This window comes from Hypoxylon fragiforme (assembly GCF_022984875.1).
Source record: "Hypoxylon fragiforme strain CBS 206.31 chromosome Unknown GGS25scaffold_6, whole genome shotgun sequence".
NCBI classification, from domain to species: Eukaryota; Fungi; Ascomycota; class Sordariomycetes; order Xylariales; family Hypoxylaceae; genus Hypoxylon; species Hypoxylon fragiforme.
In genome coordinates this window covers 779,015-801,975 of record NW_026054761.1, presented here as the reverse complement: position 1 = coordinate 801,975, position 22,961 = coordinate 779,015, and the positions used below count along the sequence as shown (strand labels likewise).

The 22,961-nt window shown below is 48.3% G+C and overlaps 6 protein-coding genes across 6 annotated transcripts; 3 read left to right on the top strand and 3 right to left on the bottom strand.

The window, feature by feature from the left end:
• The first annotated feature begins 1,688 nt into the window (after window positions 1-1,688).
• Window positions 1,689-3,843, top strand: GGS25DRAFT_494124 (uncharacterized protein). Its single transcript, XM_049261325.1, has 3 exons — window positions 1,689-2,256; window positions 2,414-3,422; window positions 3,511-3,843. Exons 1-2 carry the CDS (start codon window positions 2,223-2,225, stop codon window positions 3,139-3,141), a joined length of 762 nt encoding a protein of 253 aa, XP_049115426.1. The 5' UTR covers window positions 1,689-2,222; the 3' UTR covers window positions 3,142-3,422; window positions 3,511-3,843.
• A 2,792-nt stretch (window positions 3,844-6,635) lies between these two features.
• Window positions 6,636-9,769, top strand: GGS25DRAFT_522542 (DUF221-domain-containing protein; the record flags this gene model as incomplete). The annotated part of the gene is made up of 3 exons (XM_049264254.1): window positions 6,636-6,737; window positions 6,799-7,344; window positions 7,421-9,769. The coding sequence occupies 3 exons, from the start codon at window positions 6,636-6,638 to the stop codon at window positions 9,767-9,769; spliced, it is 2,997 nt and encodes a 998-aa protein (XP_049115425.1).
• A 2,895-nt stretch (window positions 9,770-12,664) lies between these two features.
• Window positions 12,665-15,334, bottom strand: GGS25DRAFT_494115 (MFS general substrate transporter). Its single transcript, XM_049261324.1, has 2 exons — window positions 14,652-15,334; window positions 12,665-14,546 (listed from the first exon to the last, which is right to left on the bottom strand). Exons 1-2 carry the CDS (start codon window positions 14,925-14,927, stop codon window positions 13,098-13,100), a joined length of 1,725 nt encoding a protein of 574 aa, XP_049115424.1. The 5' UTR covers window positions 14,928-15,334; the 3' UTR covers window positions 12,665-13,097.
• An 871-nt stretch (window positions 15,335-16,205) lies between these two features.
• On the bottom strand, window positions 16,206-18,815 carry GGS25DRAFT_316233 (cytochrome P450). Its single transcript, XM_049257772.1, has 4 exons — window positions 18,557-18,815; window positions 18,024-18,271; window positions 17,132-17,958; window positions 16,206-17,068 (listed from the first exon to the last, which is right to left on the bottom strand). The coding sequence occupies exons 2-4, from the start codon at window positions 18,243-18,245 to the stop codon at window positions 16,453-16,455; spliced, it is 1,665 nt and encodes a 554-aa protein (XP_049115423.1). The 5' UTR covers window positions 18,246-18,271; window positions 18,557-18,815; the 3' UTR covers window positions 16,206-16,452.
• Window positions 18,816-19,520: 705 nt separating this feature from the next.
• GGS25DRAFT_514639 (putative aminotransferase) lies at window positions 19,521-20,937 on the bottom strand (the record flags this gene model as incomplete). The annotated part of the gene is made up of 3 exons (XM_049263010.1): window positions 19,521-19,946; window positions 20,026-20,168; window positions 20,235-20,937. 3 exons carry the CDS (start codon window positions 20,935-20,937, stop codon window positions 19,521-19,523), a joined length of 1,272 nt encoding a protein of 423 aa, XP_049115422.1.
• A 555-nt stretch (window positions 20,938-21,492) lies between these two features.
• GGS25DRAFT_494105 (putative short chain dehydrogenase/ reductase) lies at window positions 21,493-22,935 on the top strand. Its single transcript, XM_049261323.1, has 4 exons — window positions 21,493-21,593; window positions 21,658-21,724; window positions 21,824-22,246; window positions 22,322-22,935. The coding sequence occupies exons 1-4, from the start codon at window positions 21,564-21,566 to the stop codon at window positions 22,783-22,785; spliced, it is 984 nt and encodes a 327-aa protein (XP_049115421.1). The 5' UTR covers window positions 21,493-21,563; the 3' UTR covers window positions 22,786-22,935.
• The last annotated feature ends 26 nt before the right edge of the window (window positions 22,936-22,961 follow it).

Genomic DNA, 22,961 nt, shown 5'->3' with positions numbered 1-22,961 from the left:
AAGTTCGAGCTTAAGTTGCTTAAGTTGATTTTAGTTTGAACTCTTTGACTTTTTGGGCGTGGAAGTGGAGCACACCTTTGTATATTAATATATTAAAAAGGTTAAGCACGTGCGAATCACACCGGTACCAGTCCACGTGACAGGCCAATTCCCCGCCTTAGCCCTTGGCAGGATTGGCACATCTTGGCGGTAGAATCTCGGGTAGACGGCACCGCATGACCCAGAATTCTTTACTTGCTGTAGCCACTTAAAGAGCCGCTGAAGAGCACTTGCAGAGCTACACTGAAAAGCTACTAGGTTAACGATGTTCATCATTTTTACCATATTCAATTCCAACGAGGTGGATCGGAAACCTCCGTTTCTCCCCGTCCGCTCACTAGTGGCAACACCCGTGGAAGTCATATCGATCTTGAATTAACTAGTTATTAGGAAAGGAGCATCATTGTCAAGTCAAGTTTCTATCATAGCTTCCTCTAATTATATAATTGTATCAATTGGAAGTATGTATTCAAAATCAGTTAGGGATTATATCCGTTATCATGAATTAGTACTTACTAACAAAATAATATCATGTCAGATGCTATACTCAGCGGCTAACTATTTTCGAAGCTGTGTCGACAAGCTGAAAATTGTGCGGAATAACTTGTGTTGGAATGGCTTCTCTTAGTGCGCTTGCCCGCGGCACAGGGGCGATATTCTATGATTGTGTCGTCAGCCAAGGACTTTCTGGCCAAGGCTTGAATTGTGTCTTTTACATATTAATCGCGAATAGCGCTAGCCTCCCACTTCCGTTTGTCTTTTATTTTTTTATACTCAAGGACATATTGCACAAGAGTGGGAAGGCTTACTTTGTTCGGACTGATGGATCCAGGCGCGACTTTTTGTATGAGAACGGCAGCGCAGAGCGATGTGATAGGTACTCATGTCGGTGTAGCGGCTGTTGCATTCAGCACCGGACAACACGCCGCCTTCATTGATTCCTATGATTGTTTATAATTTAGCTCTGAAGATGTCGGCTTTGGGGGAGTATTTCACGGGCGGCAAGCAGTATAGGCGATTTGGTTCTTAAGCTACGGTCTTTTAACCCAGCTCCCAGAAGACCAGGTAATTGTCCAATACATCGTACCAATTCTTGAACGGGATGCCACCCAGCATCGTTGCCGGAGGAGCAGTTACACAGCTCTCCCGGTTACTCGCAGCGGGGGCATTTAATCCTCTCTAGCGATGCGGCGAATCCGACGGCATCTTGGCATGCATCCGGAATTACTACATACTATGGTAAGTAGTATGGCATCTGGTAAGAACCGTTGCATCGTGCTGTGAATGCGCCCAACGCCGATAAAACTGAGCATAATATGCATTGAATGCCTACTACCGCATACGCGAATACTAATTAAAGTCCTCACTCTTTTCTCCTTTAGCTTTCCATCAGTGCACAAATAGGGCTGTAAGTATTAGAAACAAAGCATAATATCCAATATTGAAAGATCACTGGCTGGGAGTCTAAACAAATCAAATACTCCACAATTGAACAGGATCATCAGATCGGCTAGAGATTAGAGGATCATAACCAAAAATACATAGTTAAGTCTAACTTTGACCCATAAGATACAACATTCGAACTTGAAATATGTACCATTAACATCGATGTTCATTACATACCACAGATGAAATATGTGTAGGTGTTATACTTAGAGTTTAAATGTCTTGAATAAATTCTACAAAACGGCTAAGTCTCAAGTCTTAAGTCTAGTTACGGCTTCGCAATCGTCCTTTCCCCTCATTATGTTAGTCGGATGCAGGTGTTCCTTAAACTCCCCCCTGTACCTTGTTTCCCCATGCTACCTGGTTAGTTCCTTACCACGCTTATCCCCCGGTTGCGTAAGGATCTGGAAGCAAATATGGAAAGAAGCTTCGTTTCAAATAGTTTTCCCGGTCCGTCGCGACTTTTGATTCGCTCGTGTGACTAGCTATGAGATGGATCAAGAAAGCTCGACCGACCTCACCTCGATTTCTCTCAATTTCTACTCTTTCCTTTTTCCTTTTCATGTCAGCTTCTAACTGCATCTCTCATCTCTTCTTCATCTCAACACTCGACAGCAAATCACCATCATAGGCTTACACAATCTACTCTCCATTCTACATTACCACACCCCCCCATATCAATACACAATATTCATACTGTGCGCAACTCTCAAGCTAGCATTTCTGACGTCATCAACATGGCCGACAGCAACACCAATGGCATCGAGAAAGGTACTACTCCCTATAATTCATCTTACATGAATCGTAAAAGCACTTGCGATCCATTTCCAGCCCCAATTGAGTTACCCCGAAAACTGGCGCGCTTTCCGCGCCGGTGCGACCAAATCGCGAAATGGAGTAGCACAGTGCGCTAACAATTTCCAATTAGGAGCGAGTGATGAAATAACTGTGCCCGAGTCGCAATCCAATCCTCCAACTACTGTCAAAGAGCCCGTGAACGTAGGCAAAGAATCCACGGTAGCATCCATTGCCACCAATACTTCCGATACCAATGGCGCCGCAGCGCCTAATTCCGAGTCCGCGTCTGAAAAGGACGCCACCACTAGCTCAAAGGAGGAGTTAACCGAGAAGTCGGAAGGCGCTGATAAATTGGCCTCACAACCCGAGGAGCCAGCCGATTCCGCCTCTGCACCGGTGGACTCCACTAGGACGGAGACCACCACGGCTGATGCGTCCTCGCTTGTCAATGGCGAAGCCAAGGAGCCGCCTAAGCCCGTTTCAATTGAAGAAGTCCATGACCAAGATATGCCGGCCGCAGCCCTATCACAACCCGCAAAGGTGTCCGATATTCCGCTAGTAGAAAATGCAGGAAGTGATGCGCCGAAGGCTGATCCCGCTCCCGTTACTACCGAATCTGGCAAACCGGAAGTCAACACCGGCGAGAAACGCAAGCCGAGCGAAGCTGAGGCATCAAACGGTAGCGATGCCCCTGAGGAGGCTTTGGAAGATGCGCCGGCGGAGAAGAAGCAAAAGACTAACGGAGCTACTACCAACGGCCTACCTAAGAAAGCTGGACGCCCAAAGAAGAATAAAACGGCAGCCCCGGCTGTAGGTAGAGCGGCAAGGAAGACGCGAAGCCAGGGGGCAGCCGATTGAGCTGCTCGTAATTAAAAATATGGACAAAACCGGTTCGTTCATTTTCCTTCTCATACGTCAACTTGGATGATGACCACAGGTCTCCAAACTTGGGATAATCTGGGGCGCTGTGGGGGTATTGTTTTATGAAGCTCAAAAGGCTCATACTTGTGCCTATGCTTTTTGTACATATTCGTTCTTGGACGATAAAAACAAATCCTCGATCAGAACCATTATTTTTATGAGAAATTAAATTAGTTAGTGAATCCCCGTGGTCGTAGTTATCTTGGTTCGTGTGTCTACTATGGCAATATTAGTATTCTCAATAAGTTAGTATAACACCCATTAGATACTTAGTCACCATACTACACCTGATATAAAACGACAGACAATTTTATATCTTGAGTGTCCTTTCAGTATATCGGCGCCAGAAATCAAAGCATACCTATGTTTCCGCCTTACAGCCGATTTCTGTCTCGCCACCGATACGCCTATGGGTTTAATTGATAGTAGCCCGTAATGCCGTCAACAGCGGAAGGCCCGAGGATTGCACGCCCCCCACGCCGATAAATCTATAATAAGATTCGATCTCATCGCGCCGGATGAACAAAACTACTGGCCGACTCCTTGGCTAGCATAACGATGCTATATGTCAAGCTGCGGTTGCTATAATACCGGGCTTCTACTTGCGAGTCAGGGGTATAGGCTAAACATTCTCAGAAGCTATCGCTCATTAGTTTCCAGCTGACTACCCATTCATTTAGACAGGAGCCCGTTCTTGTAGAAAACGGGAGCGAACTGGCCACTTGAGCAGCTGAAAGGCTACAGAGGCCTGAAGGAGCCACGTTCTCTTAGTAAGAACGAACTTTCTTAGGTGGACTAACAATACATAGCCTACCCAAGTATTTAAAGCCTCCAGGACATGCGATGATCATGAAACGTCTGACATGCTTACAGGTAGTTATATGTCATCGGAAAATATGTCGACCCCCGAATTCCGATCATAATCTCCGTGCGTTCTGTACATTGTTGGCCGTGATTGATACCCCATACCCTTCCGTGCGGCGCGCAATGTCACGGAGGACTAGGTCACCAGTGCTAGGGTAGGTCACCAGCTTCTATAAGTACCTAGCTCTCATCGTCGAGAAAGCCGTTCAGCAAGGCGACGAGGCCGCCTGGTGCGGCTTAGAATAAGGATTGTTACTATTGGACATGTAACGGGCCATTTCACAGCCTCAAAACTTCCACATACCGTTGTATATCAATGATCTCTATAGCCTAGTACGTACTTAGTATCTACCTATGTACGAGTACTAGTGCATAGTTTTGCCAAGGGTGACCTTAGGTTTCTTCAAGTTCTTATTATAATACTATTAGCATAACCTTAGATAAACTTTAAGCCCCAAGACCCGAGACCCTGGTTCGGGGATCAGCAAACCCTTACTACGTTACAGTTCTATGTGTACCTATGTATGCACATGTGTGCCAATATGTGCATAGGCTTTTCGAATGTAGGCACAATGGCACATACATACATATATCAAGGATATTGCGAGTGCTCAAAAGTCTTGGAGGGATTCGCAAGATATTGGCGCGTGATAGTGCAGTGTATTCGACATCAAAACACTGACTTGTCCACAAGGGCCATGCACATGCGACTTTTAGGGCCAACCAACAACCTTGAAATGTTTTGCATGTTAAAGTTAGTTATGTACGTAGTAGTATCTACTATCTACATACCATTTGTATGTAATTACTACTAACTAGTTAGTAGGGAAAGAGAGAAAAAATAACTAAAAGAAAAACTCGTATTCTGGAATGATCTCCGCCAAGTCTCCATGGACCATGGGACTCCACTGTCCCATCCTCCCTACGCGGCAGTAACTGCTAGTCTTCGGCCAGTCAAAAATAGAAGTTCTAGTGGGGGCCCGACGGTCTGGGGCGCACCATTGGCTAGGAAGCCTGGTCTCGACTGTTTTTTCAAGCTTGAATTTGTCCAGGGGTAAGCCAGAGAAAGATGGATCTTTGGCATGTATCTGAAAGTACACATTACTAGGTACGTACTAGATCAAATAGCTACATACTTAGTGTGTACTTCACTGCGTGTAGAATTTGAAGTATTTTGTCTATTTTTATTCTTCAACGATATGTAAGTAAGGAAGAATAAGTATATAATATATTAAATCAAGGCAAGTATGTAAGTGATTAGAAGAAGAAACTAAATAAACTGTTTATACCCTTACATGGGGACTATTAGCCAAGGAGGATCGATCGATCTCTGCTGGCATACGTATGTGAGTTTTAGATGGTACACGTAAAGTAGGTACAATGTAGGTACCTACGCGGGCCAGATACAATAGTTACTAGGTACATAACCTAAATTAATGCATTGTGAATATTTGTTGGCCAATCCGTCGCAACGATTGTACAAAATGTACTACTTACAAATGTACCTTCCTTCTCAACACATACATAACTATGGTATTAGTACATTAAATGATTATGTATGCAATTCCATAAAAAAAAAAGTATCTGAATTGCATACGATCGGGTTAGATTCTTCCAATTTTTTTCGTGCTTGGAGCCCGAGCCGGTTAGTCCGACCTGATGTTTCAACCGACAGTACGTTCCTTTCGTCTTTCGTCATCCATGGATCCTGATAACAGTCTCTAACAGTCTCGTCTCCAGTTAGAAAGGGAGCTGCCAGTTTGTTTCTGAATGACTTTTTCTACAAACTGTACTTTCTGAATAATAATCATTATTATTCCAACATTGAATCCACCACGTTCGTTTCTCCCCTCCCTCCTCCACATTATACCATACATACATGACGATACCGTCTTATACATAACACGTGCATAATCGGGGTACCCAGTAGTTAATCGTCTATTGCTTTATCTCCCCACGCCTGTCAGGTCCCGATAAGTCTTATACGGCTGGATCAGACATAACCTGACCCTCCTCATCCTCATACCCATCTTCATCCCTACCTACCTGCCTATACAAGTTGTACCTACTTGTCTATACATTTACCTAGAAATACAATTACGAATTACGAATCCTGCGAGCCAACGAACCTACATACATATACGTACCTAACGTAATAATAGAATCTTTTCCTATTATCCGCTGTGTAACCTCCTCCATCTTCGATATACAACAGCCGTCGCCTCGCTCGTTTTGCGCTCGCTTTGTGTATTTCCAACACTCTTAGTACTTCGCTACAGCCGCCGCTTTGTCAGGGAACAAGAGCTTATTTCGTCCTAACCCGAGCATTCTTTACGAAGTCAAATACAAGACGCTAAGATTATTTCCGTAACTGGACCCTGCGAGAGAACAAACCTACCCGAGTATATTGGGTACTGTGGATTCGACGGTTACGAATGTTTCCAATATATACTTGAACCTGTTTCGTATACAGCCTTTTATTGTCCTCGCCGACACTGGAAGCCGAGAGGTGGTCATAACTTGGGTGTTCTACCAACCACCAGCCCTAAGAGGGCTTCTACGCTACTATGGACGTCTGGACTCAAACCCAACACCTGGGACTTAAGCGGGATGGACCCAACCCCGTCCAAGAACTGCTAGATTTATTGCGGAACCCCTTTAAACAGACGGTAATATAAGCGAGCTATCTCAGATTAATAAATGCAATTACTAATTCAATTCTATCAATAGCTTACAGACGGTGCTATCTGGTCTGCCCTGGGCACATCCGTAGGCTTCACGGTCTTCATAGCCATCGCCTTTTCGTTTGTTCGACCCTACAACTCCGTCGTCTATGCACCAAAGCTCAAACATGCCGACGAGGAACATGCGCCGCCCCCGATAGGAAAAGGGTACTTGGCCTGGATCCCTCCGTTATGGAAAACCGACGAGAAAGACATGATCGCCCATGCCGGCATGGATGCTGCGATATTTTTAAGATTTACCCGAATGTGCCGGAACATCTTCCTTGCTCTTGGCGTCGTTGGATGTTGCATTTTGCTGCCAGTGTATTATACCATGAACAGCGACCAGTCCGGTAACCAGAGATGGTTCATGAGATTAACGCCGTCTAACGTCAACGATAAGCCCATTTGGGCCCTCGTGGTAACCGCTTATGGATTCAACTTCATCATCATTGGGTTTTTGTGGTGGAACTATAAAAAGGTTCTCCAGCTAAGGCGAATTTATTTCGAAAGCAAGGAGTATCAGCGCAGTTTGTCTGCTCGTACTTTGATGGTCAGTTATCATCACTATGCCCACTTGTATACCTACCCACTGGGTAGTTTTGGTTTTGTAGCTTACCAATGCGTAGTTGAACGATATTCCCAAAAAGTATGCCAACGATGAGGGTATTGCGCGGATTATCGACGATGTGGTTCCCCACGCTTCATTTGCCAGGACAGCTGCTGCTCGTAACGTCAGAGATTTGCCAGACTTGATTGTGCAACATGATCATACGGTTCGTAAGCTCGAAAAAGTATTGGCCATATACTTGAAGAATCCCCAAAGCCTACCGGCTGCTCGACCAGTGTGTCGCCCTTCCAAAAAGGACCCCTCTTTCAGTACTTATCCCAAGGGACAAAAAGTCGATGCTATCGAGTACCTTACCCAGCGAATCAAAGAACTTGAAATTGAGGTTAAGGAGGCACGAGCAAACGTAGACAAGCGCAACACGTTATCTTACGGCTTTGCTAGCTATGACGACATTTCGGAGGCACATAGTATCGCCTACGCTTTGCGCAAGAAGAAGCCACAAGGTGCTACGGTTGTTTTGGCTCCCAGACCAAATGACATTATCTGGGATAACATGCCTCTCACTCCAGCAAACCGAAGCTGGAGAAGAATCATCATCAACTTCTGGATTTCCGTACTGACGTTAGTTTGGATCGCGCCTAGCGCCATGATCGCCATCTTCTTAGTCAATCTGAGTAACCTTGGCTTAGTTTGGCCCACCTTCCAGGATCAGTTGTCTGCTAACACAGGTTTCTGGTCTATCGTCCAGGGTGTCGCATCTCCAGCTATCTTATCGCTTGTCTACGTCGTTCTACCTATTATCTTCCGCCGACTTGCTATCAGAGCTGGTGACCGTACGAAAACCGGTCGTGAACGCCATGTCGTCGCCAAGCTTTACGCTTTCTTCGTTTTCAACAACCTCGTGGTCTTCTGTTTCTTTAGCACGATGTGGAACTTGATCTCGTCGGTTGCTAACGACCCGAAGAGAGCCTGGGAGACATTGTCAAACTTTGGTATAACTTTGTTCATCTCGTTGTGCGACATCTCATCGTTCTGGGTTACATGGTTATTACAAAGGAATTTGGGCGCAGCTATCGATCTAGCTCAGTTATGGACCCTGATATACAGCTTTTGTATGCGCAAGTTTTCGAGCCCGACCCCAAGAGAGATGATCGAATTAACCGCACCCCCGGCTTTCGACTATGCCAGCTACTACAACTACTTCTTATTTTACTCGACCGTGGCATTATGTTTCTCCGGCCTTCAACCGCTTGTCCTTCCAGCCGCAGCGTTGTACTTTTCAATCGATGTGTGGTTGAAGAAATACCTGCTATTGTACATCTTTGTCACCAAGACCGAGTCCGGTGGAATGTTCTGGCGAGTGTTGTTTAACCGATTCGTTTTTGGTACCATCCTTTCGAACTTGGTCGTCTTCCTGACGGCCTGGGTGCATGGTGACGGAACCCATCTGATGGCATTCTCATCTGTACCTTTGCCATTTATTATGATCGTCTTTAAGATCTACTGTTCTAGAGTCTTTGACGCCAAGATTCACTTTTACTCGACTCGCAATATTCAAAAGCATCCAGAAGGAGCTATGCAGAAAGACCCTATGCGATCAGTTGGTCTTGCTCACCGTTTTGGCCACCCTGCTCTTTACAAGCCCCTCATCACACCCATGGTTCACGCGAAAGCTCAAAATCTTTTGGCGTCTATATACAAGGGTCGCTTAACAGACGGTCGTGAGGCCTACTCTGGAGATACGATGTCCACGTCTGGTTACTCCGATGCCTATGTCATGAATCCGATGAACGCCGGGAAGCCCGGGAAACAAGCAAGCTTGCCTGGATTCGAAATAGTACCCGAATCTAGGCTTGATTTCGAGTATTATAAAACTCGCGCTGAGTTCGCATCTGAGCATGGTGGCGGCGATATTTTTGGTCGTTCGAACGATGTGATGCGCCCCGGCACGCCTGGAAGTATGTGGACCAATAGTGAAGCCCCAACCTCCAGAGCGGGTAGTCCTACAATTCCACATATTCCTAGGTTAGGCAGCCCCGGGCCGACGAGGGCGCTATCGCCTAGTGCTGATATAGGGATGACTTATCCGGGAGGTTACACGCACCCACAAGGCACTCCCTACGTCCAGGAGGCGGAGCCCAGCCGCTTGCATAGCCCGTTCTTTATGCAAGGGAACGATAGTGGGTCTAATCTAGTGATGAACGCTGCTGCGATGCCCGTGGGTACCCCAGGACCCACCCCGCGAGACCGCAGTAGGGAACGGCCCATGCGAGCGCCGGGCGGCGCGGGGATGTTGGGTGGTGGTCCCCGGGGTTACGGCGGCCTACCTCAGGAAGAGGAGTCGGAGCACGACCCCATGCAGTATAATTACTTCCGCGAAGCACGGACTACACGGAAAGGACACTAAAAGGCAGTGCTGGCAAGGGGTTCCTTAGCGAATTGATTTTTTATCGCTAATTTCTTTATTTACGAAATCCATTGATACATATATATATATATTCCCAAAAAGGGCGGAGCCGGAGGGCATGGGCTTGGCTTGTACATAGGAAGGTACCTAGTGGACAGTGGACGGCTGATAAGCTGACCAGAGAGCCCCCGGTGTTAAGATGAATATGAAGAATAATTTACTTTTACGACTTGTCTTTTTTTTTCACTCTTGAGTTTCTTATAAATGGAAGGGGGGGCTTTCTTTTTAAAGGTGATGATGGAGTTGGGGGTGCTAGGGTAGATAAGTATGGATAGAGGGACGGCCCGGATGGGGTTCAGGGTTATAGACTACCTATGAAAGGGGTGATGGGGTGATGGGGGATGGGGTGGTGCACGATGGATGGATGTGTGTCATGTTAATGGACCTTCCTCCCTCGATGAGAGGTAAGGCTGTTTACTAGGTACCTACCACCTAGGGTCCCTAGATATGAGGAGTCGATATCATTTAGGTTAGGTACTTACCTATGCAGGTACCTACTTGACTAATGTTAATACGATGCTTTTTTTTCTCTCTCTGAATGTACCCAGGCAGGCTGCATGGCCTTTCTTTCATCTCTGTGTTGTGAAAATGATGGGTTTCGTGGGTTGGTGGCTCGATTGTGGTGCTTAGAGGTATCGCGTTTGGTTTAGGTAATGTCCCGACCTGACCTGGCAAGAGCCCCGGATCGATGTGGTTGATATAATTAGTTAATTAGTATTTGGGAGGGCTTAAAGGTGCAGCTTGGGAGATCAAGGAGCCTACCGTTTTGCCTCTCCTGGATGTATCGAGGGGGATGGTGAGGGTATGTAGGTATTTGTCCCGAGAAAAAAATTACGAATACGCGTACCTACCTACCTACCTACCTAGGTACCGGAAAGCAATCCTAACTTACTAGGTACTAGGTAGGTGGCTGTCAGTAGTGGAGTGGCCCCCGCGGTTTGCTTCGGATCAGTCTCGCTTCGCTTGTCCAGATGCTATGCTGCTAGATTACACGGCCTGTGGGAATATAAGGGGCAGGATATCGGGTTGTGTGCCTAGGGTACCTATGTAGGTTCGAGGTGCAGGCGTTAGAGAGGTTCTCGATGCGATGAAAATACGCCTAAACGCCATGACCTGTTGAACGGAATCTGCGGGCTACCCTGACAACTAACCTAGGTACCTATCTACCGAAAAAAGCGGTTGGACAGTTGATATCTAGGTATCTGGTAGGTACGTGCCGGTTGGTTAGGTGCGGTATAGTCATGGCAATGGGTGAGCGCATCAGCTGTGTACGACCAGCGAGGTGGTATCAGTCAGTTAGTTACCTAGGCGGCCGTGCAACTGGTGGCGGGAAAGTTTACCTGCAGTTGGTTGTCGGCTGTGGATAAACTACGAGCTTAGGAACCTAGGTATGCTAGGCAAACCCCCTCATAGCACGACAAGGCGCTGGTATGGGGGAGCCTGTGAGTGTTTAACTAGATACCTACTTAGGGCCTATCAATGCCTTCTGGCCTGAACCGTTTAACCTATGTAACTGCAACATCGTGGATACGAAGTAATCGCAGTTCTGCAGCTGAGGGCCCATTGTTTTCTTGAGGTTGATGATGTTCATCACTCCTTACAGCTATTGTAACTCAACGGGCACGAGTCATTGGGCTGTTTTTATCGTCAGTACAGTACCTTGGACCCCTATTCTACGTAACTACAGATAGGCAGGAGTATAGGCAGGAGTAGCTGTAGCATTGCAAAAGGCCTTGGAAACTTCGCGACAGGCTCAAAGTCTTATGGCGTTGAATTGCTTCGCCGCAATGATACTACCTGCTGGAAGCCTACCACGTAACGAGAACCTCTTGTTCACGAGAACCATTCCAAACGTCATCTAGGTATCCAATGAATCCATGTATAAGACCGATAGGAACTGAGAGAACCCATTGCGAGATGAGGAATGATTCTTCGAGTTGGAATGGTTTCTTCAAGTTCTATGGGTTCATTCCTCCATAAACATACCTAGTAGTTAGAATTTTATTTTTTAATAACTACATACTAACGTAGCACTCGATGCTATATTTCAACGTCGATAGTAACGGACCTAACAGCACGGCTACCTACCTACCTACCTAAGTAAGTACCATTGAAAATAGCCGAGTCTCTTGTAGGTACAGCGTACAAAGCGGAAGGGTCCCAGCATAACGCAGAAACTGTCCTACACATTCCCGCAGGTACCTAACGACATTAACAAAACAGCCCCAGCTCTTCCCGGTACCACAACTGTCACCAGTCAGAAGAATGATTTCTCCCAACTTCTATCGTTAGGATGCGTGGATTTATTCCACGAAGTTTAGAATGGTTCTCACAGAAGGGGGGGGGGGGGGGGGGTTCCTGCTACGGTAACTAGGTACCTAACCTAGTATGTATACCGGACTGGCTGAAGCTGAACTGCATATTTAGTTCTTGACCGCGTTCTCTCAGAGCCTCATCCTCATTAGCATAAGATAGTTCCGTCGTGTTGGTTACCTATGTACTTCATTGTGCTTTGATGTATCATGGGAGTCCGAGGATGGGTAGGTACCTATCTTCCACCTATACCTACCTAACCTAGTACATAGGTAGCACCCGACCATGTACTACGGACCAGACGGAACTACGCCGCTGGATGTCCAACCTAAGCCTTACGGGAATGGCCATTCAAGAAGGGGCTGGTCTTGGGTTGATCTATACTGGCTACATATAACTAGACCTAGGTAGGTAGGTACCTGTGAGAACGTCGCACTTGAGCCTTCAACCTTGTCGTGTGTAATGCTTTCATCGAGTATCTACTAGCTTTATGAAGACCTTAGATAATCTAGTAAAATATACCAACCTAGAAAGGGTGCTCTTAACCCGATTATATCACGATATAGTTACCTAGGTAGGTATCTAATGCTGTAGTCTATAAAATCATCAAGTTCCAAAATTAGCAGAAGAAGATAAACGCATGACAGCCGCCGTTGCTGGCGTCTTATTAACATTATCATATATCCGTCTATAAATCCACCCACCCCATTTCCCAACGCCATGTCGGTTCATTAATTACAATTATTACTTGCGTACCCACATACCTACCCTATGCACATATATGTACCCAGGTAGGTAAGGCAGTTATGTACCACGTCTATTACATCTAAATCTCGTCGAGTGTTATTCACATCTGATTCTTAATTCCTATTTTCTTTTGACTTTTCCTAATTCATGCACTGTCATCATCGAATAGAATATTCCTATAGGTAGGTAAGTACACTGCTAGCGAAGATTACGCCTCAAACTGTTGTCGTCCGCGTTCCGTCTTCTGGAGACTGAGTTCCTCGGTGAAGAAGGAGATGACGAATCCGAGGCCAGAGAAACCGAGCATGGCGTAGAAGATGGCGCGCATGGCTGATAAGTACGCTTCGAGAACGGGGGCGATGACGTCGGCGGGGAGATTTAATTCCCGTAGCATCGGGATGAAGGCAATGGCGTCGGGCGGGTTCCTCAGGACGGCGAGTTCATCAGGTAGGTGTCCGACAGCGGTAATGGCGTGCGCGAAGACGCTGTTGAAGACGGTGGAGCAAATCGCAAGCCCAATTAGGCCTCCGAGACATCGGAATGTGAGCATGATGGCGATCGCGTGGCCCGTGTCATCAGCACTCGGGACGCTGGCTTGCATGGGAAGGTGGAGGGAGCGCAGCAGAGCGCCGATACCTGCGCCCCAGATGATGGGAATACCGAAAGTCATGGCTGTAGATGAAGACGGGCTCAAGAGACACAACAGGCCAATTCCTAGGACCGTCAAGAACCAGCCAAACCATATCCTCGGTAGGTAGCCTTTTCCACCTTTCCCAACCCCCATTACAAAGAGCATTGCCGACACGACGCTGATGATGCTGGTGGGTAGCAGCGTCACGGCCGATTCGATTCGGCCGTCAAGTAGGACTGCCTGGTAGAACAGAGGCACGTATTGTAGCAGCGTATACAACGCCATTCCGTGAAGGAAGGCGCCACATAGCGTGACCGCTGCTGTACGAGAGCGGAAAACTTGGTAAGGAAAAACGGGCGCTTTGGGTTTACGTTCGTAGACGGCGAAGAGGACAAGAACGATGGCGCCTAGAAGCAGAGGGAGAATGGTCTCGACGGATTTCCAGGGGAACAAGGCGTCAGCCCAACTCAGGGGTAGGACGAAGGCTATGCATCCAATGGTAAACAGCGACATGCCGATCCAATCTAAGCGATTCACCTTCGTCTGGAACGACGACTCAAGCGGGCGTAAGCGAAGGGAAAAGGCCAGGATAGGGAAGGAGATGCCTAGCAACGGGAGGTTAATCCACCCGATCCACCTCCAGGAAACTAGATCACTGAATAACGCGCCGATAGTGGGCCCTAGGATACTGCCAAGTGCAATCGGTAAAGCCATGATGCCAATATACAAAGGACGTTCCTTTAGAGTGGTCATATCAGCCACGATGATTTCACCGAGAACGTCGAGGCCACCACCACCTAAGCCCTGAATGACACGACCTGCGACGATGGCATTCATACTCTGTGCGAGGGCGAAGGTGAGAGAGCCAGCAAAGAATAGCGCGAAGGCGACGTAGAGAGGGGGTTTGCGACCGAAAATATCAGACACACTTGCATAAAGTGGCTGGCTGACGACGAGGCCTAAGAAGTATGCGATACCCGCCCAAAATGATTCCAAGGTGCTGCCATGTAGTTCAGAAGCGATAGCCTAGACTGTATTAGTAAGAGTGTCCAGAACCTCATTCCGTTGAATCCTCTTCAAGGACTTGTTGCTACCCAGTTGAAAGGGCGGAGCAATGGACTATGAACATACCGGAATGGCTACCGCGAGAGTAGTAGCATCTAGAGAGTAAAGAAAAAGTAATATGTTGATGGCGAAGAATGAAAGATAGAAACTCAAGGACTTCTTTTCCTTTGGGTCGTTGTCACCGCCGGCTGCTTCGGCGTCGGCGTCACTGCTAGAATGTATGACTCCGTTCCTGTCAATTAATCCTTCATTGAATTGTCCATCGTCCGCTTTAGGAAGCGATGCCTTTAGTTCTACACTCTCAGATGGTCTCGCACTGGATAGATCCGTGGAAGTGGCCATATCTGGGATATCGCGATGTTGATTTGATGTTTTTATCTTCTAGTGTCACATTCCAGACAATTTGTTAGAGTCGTAAGCAACAAGCAACGACTTGGTAAGAGAACAACAAGGTTCTGAATTGTTGTTATCAATTGTTGTTCTCAATTGTTGATGTTAATGACGATTGTTAGGTAAATAGGCGAATGAAGTGATTGGGGGATAATTAATGACTACCGAAGGAAACGGTGAATTGGCAGCAATATGGTAAAGGAGTGTTCATATTGTGACATTTACTAGTTTAGTAAGGTTAGATGAGATGAGAGATGAGAAATGGGAGATGAGTGATGAAGATGAAGCGAGATTGATTTTCCTTTGCCTGCCATTGCCAATTTTTAGCTGCAGGGTAGGACTCCCTTTACATCCAATGCCGTTGCTACGGCGCATAGTATGTACACATGTACTAACCTCTAGCAGAGTCTAGCAGAGTCTAGCTGAGTAACCAATGCTAACCATGCATGGAGGTGTAACGCCTCCGGCTGTATTATCCTTATTATCCTAGTACTTTTATGGAACTGTCGATCCGGATATGCGGTTAACTAACCAGGGTAGGATAAGTCAGCATACAAAGAAGGGGTCTGGCCAGTGGCTACGTCGCAGTTAGGGTGTCGCAGTAGGTACCGGGAGTTGGAGTCCTGAGGAACATTGAACTTAAAGATAAAGCCTTTACATATGTACCTCCAGGGAATTTTTTTTTTTTTTAATAATAATAACAACTCCAGCTTTACGCATACGTCATAGCAAGATCTAAAAATCTAACACATCCTGTAAAATTCCTAGTTACTGTGGGAATTGTGGGGAACAGTCACGTGACCCACATGGCCCGTGCCCATCTTTGTAGCTTACTTCAATTGGGAAAGGATCTTCGATCCTTTCCATCCTACTTAACAACTTCAACTACATTTATGATTCTGACCTTTTATTTGCACCCACCCGTGATCACGGAACCACCTTATCTGTTCCAACAGTTACCAAGATACAATTGTAGTCCGTGACCGAGGTGACGTGATATGGCTACGTGGATAACAGCTAAGACAATACATATGTACTATAAAAATTCCAACACCGACACTTGTAGCACACTTATAGCGATATTAATTGGCATACGGGGGTAAACTACTCCTAAATTTACTGTCGGACTTCTGCCTTTTTTTTTTTTAGCGCGTAACTCGCTATATTGGAGACAGTCTAGGTACCTACATGTACCTACCTTCAGCTACATTGGAATGATTGGATAGTACCTAGTAGTAGTGATAACCACTGATAGGTCTGGTAATAATTACCGAGTGTCACAAACACACAATGGATATTTTCAGTTTCCATCACACAACATCAATCTACATGACATACATGTATGTAACAATTAAGAATCGAGACAACTGCACAAACTGATTGGATATCTCGGTACCTACGCACACAAAGTCGTACAAATGTTGATAGATCAAGGGGAAATGCTGGGTATACAAAATACCTATATATAAGGTATACATCATTCATCAATCGCCTTAAGCTGCACATGAATCCCCCGCATCGGCGAGAGCGTAATCGTACCTCCCGGAATAACATCTCTCTCATCCATCGCCAACGACCACTCAAACCGCGTCACAAACGCCGCGAGCAGACATCTCAGCTCAGCCCTCGCAAAGCCCTGCCCGATGCACACCCTCGGGCCGTGCAGAAATGTTATAAACTCGTAATTGCTACCCGCGCCCCCGGTGTTGTTCGGCCGTCCGTCCTTCTCAATCCAGCGCTCCGGTCGGAACTCCTCCGCATCCGCACCCCACAAGTCGGGGGAGCGGTTGACTAGGTACGGCGAGATGAGCATCTCGGTGCCCTTAGGGATTGGCTTCCCGTCGAGAGATGTGTCGCGGCATGCTACCCGGATCGTGACGGGGACAGCGGGATATAGGCGAAGCGTCTCGCTTATCACACCGCCGAGGTAGGGCAGGCGTTCGAGTGTGTTGGAGATGTGCTGTTCGTCCTTTTCTAGATCTGACACCGAAGCAAGTGCTTCTTGGACTTCGCGGCGGAGACGAGTCTGCCGAGCTGGGTCGATTGCAAGGAGGTAAGTAGCCCAGGTTAGGCTGAGGGCCGTTGTGTCCTGACTAAAGCGTAACAAAATTAGTTACTGTTTTTCCTTTCAGGTACATCATGTTTTCAACACATACCCGGCTGCGAGGAGTGTGAGCAGCTGATCACAGAGACTTTCGTCTGTGAAATGCCCAGACTTAATAAGAAGGGAAACGATATCGATATGGCCGTCCTCCTTGTTCTGAATCGCTTGTCTCTTGCTTCTTACGAGGCGAAGGCAAGCTTCGGACAAGGTATTCTCTGTGTCTTCGAAGACTTTGTTCATTCTCCACGGGATCATGCGAACTAGGCCAGCGGAGAACCAGGCGGAGAGCGCGAAAAACAAGAGCATCTCCTTGCTAGGGCTGAACAGTGTCTTGTAACTCCTCACGAAAGCGTTGTCTGCGCCCTCGAGCGCGTTAAGCTTGAGCCCGAACCCGGCAACGCCAATGATGTCTAAAGTTATCCTACTTGCCCAACCGAGGATCTCGACTTTTCCTGTCAAGTGTTTCTCATCGACATTGTTCTCATCGCTCTGCTGTTTGATAGTGCTCCTCAATGCCTCTGTGAAGTCAAGGGAGTGATCCCACATCATGGGGTAGAGTTCCCTGACGCGGCGGAAGCTGAACGCATTCTGGCTGTTCTTCTTCATGAACTTGTGGCTGTCTCCCTCCGCCGTGATGAGGCCATTCCCGATCAATTTACCCAGGAACTTGCGCATGTTCGGGGGCTTCTCGAAATCATAGGACTGGTGCACGAACAGCTCCGCCAACACGGACGGCTTGGTGACCAACAGCCGGATGTCCGTCAGCTCTCTCAACGCCAGTATCCCATCGTTGGGAACCTGCTGGATCAGCTCTTGCAACAGCTGGCCTTGCGTCCTCTTCGTGAAGAGTCGAGTGTAGATCATTCGGCTTAGCCATCGCTACAGCTTACGTGTTAGTGCCTACTAACTTTGGTCAATGCCATATAGGCTTAGCTCAAGCATACCTTGGGTCTGGGAAAGTGTCGCAAGGGGCTAACAAAATCAGGGTATATGACTGCCGAGTATAGAAATAACAGCGCATAATTGAAAGCAAACACCGATAGTACCAGTTTGGAAAGGCTCTGGAAGTATGTCTCGGCGAAGTCGGGGAAGGATTTGAAGATCAGGACAGACTCAAGTCCCGAGACAAGAGTGGCACCCCTCAGGGTGAGTATTGACGTGGCCATGTGATGCGGCTTCGACGGGCAGGAGCCTGGAACTAGAAGTCTTAGTTTGGACTTGCTTTCAAATCAGAAATCATGTTTAAAAAAAACTCGGTTCCAAGAGATATATCTTTTTAAGCTGACCCAGAAGCAAAGCCCGTGAGCTTCTGGCCGTGTGAGGCCATCCCCGGCGGGGTCCGGTCATGCAGCTGCTTCTCTAGCGCAATCCCAATGGCTTGGTATTCTCCATCCCAGATGACAAGGAATCAGATCCTACGATAAGGGACGAAAAGAATTCCGGATTTTGGTCTATCAGAAGGAAAATATGGGCTTACCGAATAGTTGCAAAAAGCTTCGGTAGGTTCGGAACAGCTAGCACTGTCGATTGAGTGCCGTGAAGTCGTGCCGCAGAGGTGTGGTAGACTGGTAGTCACTGGTAGACACTAACTAGCATAGCCTACTATTCAGGGATGCTGGGGGTAGTATGCGGGATCCTGCATTAGGTATTGTTCGCTACTTGTTTTGCTACACTAGTCATCCTGACTGCCGAGAAATGGCTTGAGAAATAGCGGCGGAATACGCTGGCCTTATAATCGGATTCCGCGCTCTGAGAAATGAACCGGGATGCGAACGGGATCCGCACCCCGGCCAGCAAAAGAGGCAAGTTTTACCTTGGTAACTAACTAAGTGCCATGTATGCAAATTGCACTTGATATTGCAGGAAGGGTTAAGTGCTGAGATCAGCAGAGCTGGGCAGGTATGTAAAATGGTGCATCGTATGGTTGGGGTCCATCAGCAGTCAGGATATGGGGATATGGTACTGGATTATCACAAACCCCCCAGATAAGGGTTGATGGAGTTGATAGGTTGGGTCGTATTTACTTACAAGCTATAGAAGGTACCTAGTATTTACACTAGGTACTGTCTGGGTGGCTGGAGTCTGCGATAGGGCTGTTCGCTATTTATACCTGCCGGTACTTAGTAACTGTCGATCCACTGTTGTGGTTTAATGGATCAATTTCATAATGGGGCAGGGGGTGGAATAGAACCATATTGGCAGGTCCGTATAGGTGCCGTACCTATCAGATGCCATGAATCGGACAGCGCGTGATAGAAATCATCACGAGGTAGATATCAAGGTATCAGAGAGGTAGTAAAGGGGTCACACGGAGGTTCTATTGTGTACGATTAGGATATCTCTTCAACCGAGCTCCGAAAGGTACCCTCGTTCAGGAAGGCATTATCAACTATAGCAAAGAATCTAACGCCCGTCGTATTTGTATCTACTGCTATATAACATCATACATCGGCCATCATGGCATATATCACCTGGGCAGCCTTGGGGACCCTCGACTTCTCCTGGCCGGCCTTCTCGATCTCCATCATCTCCTTGGCCCAGTCGCAGATGCAGTTGGCGAGGGCCTCGACCTCGGCCTCGGAGTTGGCCGCGTGGAACATGAGCCTGATGCGGCTCTGGCCCTTGGGCACGATGGGGTAGTCGATGGGGAAGGCGGAGAACTTGGCCAGCTGCAGGTGGAAGACGAGCCAGTAGTTGTAGCGCTGCCGCGTCCACACGGGCACGATGTGCGTGAGGAACTCGCGCGCCTCGAAGTTCTCGCTCAGCGGGATCGACAGGATACCCTTGTCGTTGGCCTCGTCCCAGACCTCGTTCGCCGTTATGGTGGTGAGGAAGTGCTTGACCAGGTGCTGGATCTTGTCTTGCGACTGCACGAAAACTGTTATTCCCGCTGTTTTTTTTTTGTTTTTTTTTCTGACATGATTAGAAATTGGAAAGAAACCGTACCTCTTGAAGAGCACCTGCTTTCAGCAGGTTATACGCGGAGCGTATCCCCGCGACCGACGGGAATGAAGGCGCGGTGGTGTAGATGACTGATCGCGCGAAGTTCAACAGCGATATTCTCACGGTGTGGTTACCAAGAATGACGGCTAAATAAAGCATATCAGGTTAACACGACAAGATCAGAGTACGGGGCTGGATGAATGAGATCTTACCCCCCGTAGACGCTAGCGCCTTTCCAAAGGTGTGGAGGCGGATGGCAATCTTGTCTTGAATCCCCAGCGCGGACACGAGCCCGGCGCCCTTGGGCCCTACTATTCCCGTGGCATGCGCCTCGTCCACGATGAAGACCGCGTTGCCCTTCGGGCATATCTCGTTCGCGATATCGATCATCTCTTCCAGGGGGCACACGTCCCCGTCCATGCTGTATATCGACTCGACAGCGACCAGCACCGAGCGCGAGCCGTCGCGGATCTGCGGCTGGGAGTCCACCACCGAGGACAGCACCTCGCGGAAGGCATCCACGTCGTTGTGGCGGAACGGCATCTTGCACAGCGACAGGCAGTGCGCCATGCCGTCGTGCGCGCTCGCGTGCACCAGCTCATCGAAGACGATCGCATCGCCGGGACGCGGGATCGAGGAGAAGATGGCGCCGTTGGCCTCGTAGCCCGAGTTCACGATGAGCGCGGCCTCGGAGCCGTGGAAGTCGGCGATCTCCTGCTCGACCTGCTCGATGTAGTCGTAGTTGCCGTCCATGAGGCGCGAGCCGCCGGCGTAGAGCAGGAAGTTGGGGTTGCGCGCGAGCTCCTCGAGGAACTCGGCCCGCAGGCGGCCCGTCGAGCCCAAGGACAGCAGGTCGTTGGAGCAGAAGTCGATCGCCTCGCCCGTCTTCCACGTGCTCTTGGTCCGCGAGATCATCGAGTGGTCCGCGCGCCGGATGTCCAGGGCCTCCTCCAGGTTGCGGTAGAAGGTGGGGGCATCTTTCATCTGAGGGGCCTTCAGCTTCTGGGCTTTCATCCAGTTTGTTAAGAAGCTTGTGGCTGCCATATTTTTTGAACGGTGGGGGGGGGGGGGGGGGGGACGGGGAAGAATTCGAAACTGGGGAAGTTGGAGGTTTAGCGAGTTACGGTCGGGTAGAGCAATGGCAGCGCAAAGCGTGTCACGAATGCGAAATGCGGTGGGATGTATTATATGAGTAGTGCTCGGGAGTACAAGACACATACATTACTAGGCACGTAGTATAAGATCGTCTCTCGACCCCGCTAATAGAGAATTGGAAGTGCGAGGCGGATTGTAATACCGAACATTATACATGGTAGGTAACCGCTCTGGTCCGGTTCGGTCTATCTATCTGGGGTGACATTCGGGCGCGGAACCCGATCCAGGTACCGAGAAATGATTGGTTGAAGCTACCCAGGCGTACTAACCCTGGAGGCATACCTATCGTAACTGTTCTGGGCTTGCTTGTGATAATGACAATTTCCATATCCTGACATTACATTCAAGGTTAGTTACTAGGCATTGGGAGAAATCAAGACGACAACATGAAGGCATCGCATAATCTGAGTGGAAAGGTAGGCAATGGCTTCCTATGGTGATGATTAGGTGCCTTGAACTAACCAGATCAACAATAAACAGACTGTTTTCGTGACGGGGGGCTCCGGAGGACTAGGGAAAGCTATCTCAAAAGAGCTAGCTGCTCAAGGTGTGTATTGATGCTTCCTAGATACTACCTAGATACTACCTACCTAAGGCACCTAGGTTAGGCATCTCAGCTTCAACCATTTCTAATATTTTGAGACAGGTGCTCATGTTACGATCTTTGCTCGTAGGGAAGGACCCCTTGAGGATGCCAAAAAGGAAATACTCGCAGTTCGCTTGAGCGAAGCGCAAGAAATCAACTCGGTCTCAGTCGATTTAGCCGACGCTTCCAAGGTCGACGCGGCATTCAAAGCCCAACCCCGAATTGCAGATATTCTGTACTGCACCGCCGGCGGCAACTACGCTGAAAATGGATTTTTCGTCGACATCGAAGCCCAGGCTCTCGACAGCTGCATGAAGAACAACTACTATGCTTCTGCCTACGCCGCTAAGTCGTTGATGAACACGTGGACGCAGGACGACAAGAAGAACGGCTTCCAAAGCCCCCAGCCAAAGCTACGCCAGATCGTCTTCATTAACAGCGCAGCAGCACTTACTAGTATGCCAGGCTCTATTGCCTACACACGTATGTTTCTCATTTCTAGCAATGGATCTATAAGCATATTATTATAGCGGACAGACTAACATGAACATCCAAAAGCTGCAAAATGCGCTGTGCGTGCCTTGGCAGACACCCTTAGGATGGAAGTCCTCCGCTACAACTGCCCGGCCTCGACCTACACCATCCACTGCTCCTTCCCCGCCGACTTCGTGTCTCCGGGGTTCGCCCTGGAGCAGAAGACGAAGACGCCGCTGACCAAGCGCATCCAGGGGCTCGACTGCCCCTTCGAGGAGCTCGTCAAGCGCTTCCCCTCTTCCGAGAAGGTCGCCTCCCTGACCATCGCGGCGGTGAACCGCGGCGACTTCATCATCTGCGAGGACTCGTTCTCCGCCTCGGCGCTCTTCACGAACATGAATGGCCCGTCGCCTAAGCGAGGCCTCGGGATCGTGGATTCCCTGCTGGGCCTGCTGATGGGCTGGGTTGTTTGGCCGGTTCTGCGCCGCAGGTGGGAGGGTATGTGCAGGCAGGACGGCGAGGAGGCTAGAAAACTACTGGGAAATTGAGGATATGTTTAGGTGTTACTAGCGATTGTGTTTGTCTGCGTACACACCCGTGATCGAATTGGGGGGCAGTACTACCGGTGGATTACATGCGTATAATTATCTCCTCGGGCACGTACATGTAATGATGTAGTAATGGATACTTTCATTGAGTATATCTTGACTAGTGAACGATGAAA